At 63.0% G+C, this 6,423-nt stretch overlaps 1 protein-coding gene across 1 annotated transcript in view; it reads left to right on the plus strand.

The window, feature by feature from the left end:
* Positions 1-6,103, plus strand: part of SLC9A3 (solute carrier family 9 member A3) — a 14,753-nt gene extending 8,650 nt beyond the window's left edge. Inside the window, exons 8-15 of the mRNA XM_077749468.1 lie at positions 34-105; positions 1,136-1,265; positions 3,306-3,421; positions 4,018-4,147; positions 4,359-4,535; positions 4,752-4,824; positions 5,328-5,441; positions 5,752-6,103. Coding sequence (XP_077605594.1) covers positions 34-105; positions 1,136-1,265; positions 3,306-3,421; positions 4,018-4,147; positions 4,359-4,535; positions 4,752-4,824; positions 5,328-5,441; positions 5,752-5,999 — 1,060 coding nt within the window. The 3' untranslated portion in view covers positions 6,000-6,103. The remainder of the gene's footprint in view (positions 1-33; positions 106-1,135; positions 1,266-3,305; positions 3,422-4,017; positions 4,148-4,358; positions 4,536-4,751; positions 4,825-5,327; positions 5,442-5,751) is intronic.
* The last annotated feature ends 320 nt before the right edge of the window (positions 6,104-6,423 follow it).

Genomic DNA, 6,423 nt, shown 5'->3' on the forward strand with positions numbered 1-6,423 from the left:
AGTGATGCCAACGCACTTTTCTTTCCTGTGAAAGGCTTTCGACCACATCCTCTCGGCCATCGAGGATATATCGGGGCAAATTGGACACAATTATCTCAGAGATAAGTAAGTGCCCCTGGTTGGGGAAACTTAGAGGCACATTTCTCTCCACTGTCAGCTTCCCTCCCTCTGCCTTTGACCGGAGGACCCACAGGGCAGAAAGAGCTGATGACACCCCCATAATAACGCAGCCTCACAAAGCGCTGGCTGACTGAGGAACACGGCCTTCAGAGGGGCCAGAGGATGCTTGCCAAATTGTCTGAGGCCCCCCACTGCCCTGGGACTCCTCCTCCCCCTGAAGCCCTTCTCCTTCTAGGGNTGCCCCAGAACGCTGGCCAGTATTCTTTTTTCACTTTTTTTTTTTTTAGTGTTTATTTACTTGAGAGAGAGACAGAGACAGAGAGAGACAGAGTGTGAGTGGAGGAGGAGCAGAGAGGGAGGGAGATGCAGAATCTGAAGCAGCTCCAGGCTCTGAGCTGTGCGCACAGACACGGGACCCAAACCCACAAACTGTGAGGTCATGACCTGAACCGAAGTCGGACGCTTAACCGACTGAGCCACCCAGGCGCCCCCACTGGCCAATGTTCTGATTGGGCTGGATTTAGAGCCTCCTCTGGCCAGCCTGGTTCTCTCCAAGTGTGGGAGCTCAAGGTTCCTCCTCCCCTAGCCAGTCCCCCTGCAGGTAAAATGTGCCCCCTCACTGTAGCCCCGGCCCCAGGGCGCTGCCCTCAGCCGGCCCCACCCTTTCCGGAGGATTAGGTAGTCACATGGAAAGCTTTGCAGTATTGGGTCATATGAGAGAACGGAATTCAGAATGTTACATACATTCTGACAGGAAGGTAAGGGCAGAGCACAGGTGGGAAATAGCACCCCTTAGGTTTACTCCTTTTATTTTAGAAGTCACCTTTGTGGTTGTTACAGTAAATGCATTTCGGAGGGGAGGGGCGTGCGTCTCCCGGGTCTCAGCTCCTGGGAGACCATGTCCATTACAAGCCTGGGGAGTGGGAGAGGGAGCCCCTGGCCCCTGCCCCCCACATGCCACCACGGTCCCACAGTCCACCCAACTGTTAACACCTGTGCTGATTTGACCCTCCAGGTGGTCCAATTTTGATAGGAAATTCCTCAGCAAAATCCTTATGAGAAGGTCGGCCCAGAAGTCACGAGATCGGATTCTGAATGTTTTCCACGAGCTCAACTTGAAAGATGCCATTAGCTATGTGGCCGAGGTACCAGAACATTCTGTCTGTTGTCTTTGTTGGAGCTGGAGGCTGAAGCAACATGCAGACCTGGGACGTGGACAGCCACTGGGGTCTGGGGCGGTGGGCCTGCACCCACATACACGTCTGTCTGCACCCTGAGGCCCAAGGCAGCACCGTGCTGGGGTTGACGACACGTTCATGACATGAAGCCCTGAGAACGGCTGTAGGAGCTGAGGCACTGAGCCCTCCCCGACGGCTCCCTGCAGGATGCCTCGTGGGTCTGAGGTCTAAGGCCAGGTAGGGCATTTGGAGTCAACGTAGCGCACACAGACGTGCACATGCAGCCGGCACGTGTTCCTGCACGTGCGCGTATGCATACAGAGGGGAACATGGCAGGGAGCTCCTGAGTCCTGTGGGGTAAACATGAGATGTACCTGGTCGCAGGCTGTGGTTCTGAGGCGGCCTCCACATCTCCTGGTCCCTGCATCCACAGAACCCTTGCCTTCTGTGGGCAGATGAGTCCAGTCCCGTGTTCTGGCGGCTGATGGGCCGGACTAGGGGCTGGTGGGTGCATCCAGGGTGTGGGGTAAACGAGCAGGCTCAGGGAGCGTGTGCAGGGTTGAGGGACCAGCCCCGCCACACGGGTGGCGCGATGACTCTCTGGATCTTGCTGCTTCTGAGGCTGCGTGCCCCGTGCCAACCCACAGCCACTCAGTCAGTACTCAGGATGTGTCAGTGACAGCCATGGCGGGTCTCAGGTCAAACCCCACTCCTCCTGGGACACACGGTCTGGCTGCCCCCCGACCCCTCCCCATGGCCACATGCCTCCAAGCAGTGCTTCTGGCTCCTCAGTGCACATGTGTGACCATCTCTTGGCCACTACACTGATCACCCAGCTGCCTCTGCCCCGTGTGTCCCCACACATGGCCCCTGGGCCCTGAGGTCACCTGGCGCCTCACCAGCTCAGGCCTCTGCAGAGCCTGGTAAGCTAGGGGTCTGCACTTCCACCGGGAGGGGTGGGGCCACCTTGGCAAACCCATGGACCTCACAGGGAGGGTGCAGCCAGAGCCCCGGAAACATCTGCTCCTTCAGAGGGGAAAGGGAGTCCTGTCTCCAGTGGGCTTGTCCACCTGACACCCCGACACAGCCCGGGGTCACTACAAGGCAGAGGGGCAGGGGCCGCAGGGAGGTGAGGAGAGAGAAGGGCCTCTCGCCGTCTACCGGGCTAGAGCCGTGCCGACCCTGGTCCCCCCGAGCCCCCGGGCGGAAGCCAGGCACCTGCGGCACAGGGCCACCTCTGCACCTCTGGCCCCGGGCTGGGGAAGTCGAGAGCACGGGTCTCTGCCTGGTGGGACCGCAGAGGCCTTCGTGGCCTTAGAGTCTGGGTGGATTGGCTGGAGGGGGCTGTCCTGACGGTGTGTACAGTGCTGCCCCCCTCTGCCAGCCATGTCCTGTGTCCCTTGGACACTCCAAGGCCCCCAGTGCCCACGTGAGATGTGCAGGCTGCGGGCAGGGCCCCTGCTGCCCGGCACGCTGAGTGCCCCTGGCCTGTGACGTGGGCTCCTCCCCGGCCAGGCCTGGCTCTGCCAGACACGTCGGACCCTGACTCTGGCGCCCTCACAGCCCCATGTCCTCCCCTCAGGGGTCCCTGCTTTCTCTCTGTGGCCCCCTGGCACGTGGCCCCGCACTCCCACCCCAGGAGAGCGGCTGTTTTTGACTTTCATTCTCGTAGGGCTCTGCTCTACGTGGTTTTAATCTGATTCAATTCTGGACAGAGGCCTGGGGGTTCCCTTCTCGGGGGAACTGAGGGCAGCTGGTTGGGACCCCCAGTGGGGACGAGGGGCGCCTCCCCAGTCCTGTGGGAGCCGCTGTGTTTCCTGGTGCGCCGGGCCCGCGGGGGGCTGCGGTGCTTCAGGCTTGCTTCTGCCTTTACTTTTGTTCTTCGACCCAGCAGCCACCAACCGCTCGGCTCAAGCAAGGCCTTAGCTGCGGCCTGAGCTCTCCAGGGGCTGCTGGTTGCCTGGCCCTCCGGGGGGTGGGCTGCTGCAGTCTGTCCCCTCCCCACAGGGAGAACGCCGCGGGTCCCTGGCCTTCATCCGCTCCCCCAGCACTGACAACATGGTCAACGTGGACTTCAGCACGCCGCGGCCCTCAACCGTGGAGGCCTCCGTCTCCTATCTCCTGTACGTGCCCACGTCCCACGGGCTCCTGCCCCTCACCGGGGCACCCAAGCCCCCGGAGGCTGCTGTGGGTGGGGTCTCCCTGGCCAGCACTGCCCAGGCTCCCCTAGTCACCGGCCGCAGGGCCCCTCTGGACGGACAATGGCCAGTGGGTGTCTTGAGGCAACTGCGAGCGTACATGGGACGTGTGGGGACCCGCGGCCTGGACCCCAGGGAGGGCGCGGGGGTGGCGGGCAGGGTGTGGACACGTGCCGGGTGCTTCCCCTGCGTGGACGAACACGCTTGCAGGACAGGTTAGTGTCTGCCCCGACGTGCGGCGGAGAGAAGAGGCGCTGGCAGGGCCAGGCGGGGGCTTGGGGCTGAGGCCCGGCCCCGGTCGTCCCCACACCGGGCCTGGACTTAGGCCCTCCTGCCTGTGCTGCGCTGGGATGAGCTGGGGGCCAGGGAGGCCTGGGGGGGAGGGGCGGGAAGGCCTCACGGGGTCTGGCTGAGACCCTGAGGGAGGAGACTCCAGGACCAGCCTCCCAGGAGGCCGGAGGTGCCCGGGCTCGCAGGGGGAGGGGCAGGAGGCGCGGGCGATCACCATGGCCCCCGCGCAGGAGGGAGAACGTCAGTGCCGTGTGCCTGGACATGCAGTCCCTGGAGCAGAGGAGGAGAAGCATCCGTGACACAGAGGACATGGTCACTCACCACACGCTGCAGCAGTACCTGTACAAGCCCCGGCAGGAGGTGGGTGTGGGGAGCCTGGGTGGGGCCCTTGCCCTGGCACAGGGGTCCTCGTATGGAGCACAGAGAAGGGCTGGCAGGAGGTGGAGGGGTCTCAGCCGCCCAGCCCGGTCCCTGGGCCCTCACATCCCCAGTTCTGTGTGTCTGGCTTTGCTGGGGGGCCCAGCCACACAAGGTGTCCCCACTGTGACCGCGCCGGCTGCTCCTCCCCCAGTACAAGCATCTCTACAGTCGGCACGAGCTAACTCCGAACGAAGACGAGAAGCAGGACAAGGAGATCTTCCACAGGACCATGCGGAAGCGCCTGGAATCCTTCAAGTCTGCCAAGCTTGGGATCAATCAGAACAAGAAGGCAGCGAAGCTGTACAAGAGGGAACGTGCCCAGAAGCGGGTGAGGGTGGCGGGCGCGGGGCTGTTGGCAGGGGGGGACCGTGGGGTCACAGCAGGGCCCCCCCAGAGACAGGCCTGGGCAGGGACCAGGGACTCGGCACCTGTAACCCCTCCCCCACACACAGCGGAAGGGGCCCTGGAGGGCTCCGGGTGGGGCAGTCAGGGGCCTGCTGTAGCTATGCCCACACCTGCTAACAGTTTTCCTCTTGTTTCTCAGAGAAACAGCAGCATCCCCAACGGGAAACTGCCCATGGAGAGCCCCATGCACAATCTCACCATTCAGGAGAAAGGTACCGGCTGGGGCCATAGCGGAGTGCGCACCAACACGGACACGGCGAGCCTGTGATGGGGCGGGAGGGGGCAGAGCGCTGTCCCGCCAGCGGGACCTTCCCATTGGCAGCCAGCTCCCTCCACCGGGTCCTGCCTGTCCTGCCTTGGGCAAGGGGCTGCGGTCAGGGCCCCAGCCGTTCTGCTGGGAAGAGCGCCCCCTGAGCAGGCCTCTTCCCCGGGGTGCTCTGTCCTCCCAAAGGCCGGGCACCCTGGGGAGGAGGGGAGGGGGGTGGCGCTCAGCGTGGCCCCTGTGTAGGAGCGAAAACCTCCTGGTGTGGTTTTGTTTTGAACAGGCCTGTGCTGGGCACCTGGGCACTGCCACCCAGCAAGCTACCCAGAGGGGGCAGCTAATGACCACCCTCGGGGCACTCTGCAAGCTGGTCAAGGGTGCCACTCAAGGGCACTAAATGGGGGTGTCTGTGCACCCAGCCCGCTTCCCTCATGGTGCCTTCCCTGCCACCAGATGTGGAACTATCAGACCCAGAGGAGGCCCCGGACTGTGGTGCTGAGATGGGTGGCGGGATCGAGTTCCTGGCAAACGTAACACAGGACACCATGGCAACAGACTCCCCCTCAGGTGAGGGGCGGGATGGCCCTCCTCGGGCCCCAGAACCGAGCACGGTCACTGGTCATTGGATGGGGCAGCCCCAGGGGAGCCTAGTGCTGGGTCCACGTGGGGTGGGAGTGGCAGGCGGGGTTCTCTGCTCCAGGGAAGGGAGCTGGCATGTGCCCCGCCTGCCACGTGTGCAGGGCACAGAACTCCAGAGACCTCCCAGGTGACCTTCCAGGTGTTGGCTACGGGACGAGCTGCCTCCAGGGCGGCACTCTCTCTCCCGGCCGTCCTGGGTCCACCTGGGAAGCTGACCAACTGCTGCCCTTTCTCCTAGGAATTGACAACCCCGTGTTCTCCCCGGATGAGGACCTGAGCATCCTCTCCAGGGTGCCTCCCTGGCTGTCCCCGGGGGAGACTGTGGTGCCCTCCCAGAGGGCCCGTGTGCAGATCCCCTGCTCTCCGGGCAACTTCCACCGCCTGGCACCCTTCCGCCTCAGCAGCAAGTCCGTGGACTCCTTTCTGCAGGCCGATGGCCCCGAGGAGCAGCCCCACGCGACCCTCCCTGAATCCACGCACATGTAACTCCTGGCCTCACCCGCCCCCCTGACGCCTGCTCTCTCCTCAGCTCCTTTCCCCATAGCCAGCTGTCTCTCTTGCTCTGAACCTGAACGTCTGCAGACTCTCCAGCCGCTGCTCTTCCTCCTTCTCAGCCTCTTTTCCAGCCGCATATTTCTTAGGAGATCGACTGAGTGTCAGCTTCTCCAGCTGAGATGCCAGGACCCAGAGCTGCCTGAAGATCTCTTTAACCCACGTGCTCAGCCCACGAATCTTAGTCATGATCAGAGGGGTCTGAGCACAGGGCTGGGCGGGGGCTGCTTGAGAAGGGGAACGTGTTTTTGTCCCTAAAGGCCCCAGGGCTTTGCTTGAAGCCCACGTGACAGAAGTGAGTCCAGGAGAAGAGCAACAGGCCCCTTCCGCATAGAGAAGGGCTCAGGGAGAGGGTTCA

The sequence above is a fragment of the Crocuta crocuta genome, unplaced genomic scaffold (assembly GCF_008692635.1).
Source record: "Crocuta crocuta isolate KB4526 unplaced genomic scaffold, BGI_CrCroc_1.0 scaffold89, whole genome shotgun sequence".
NCBI classification, from domain to species: Eukaryota; Metazoa; Chordata; class Mammalia; order Carnivora; family Hyaenidae; genus Crocuta; species Crocuta crocuta.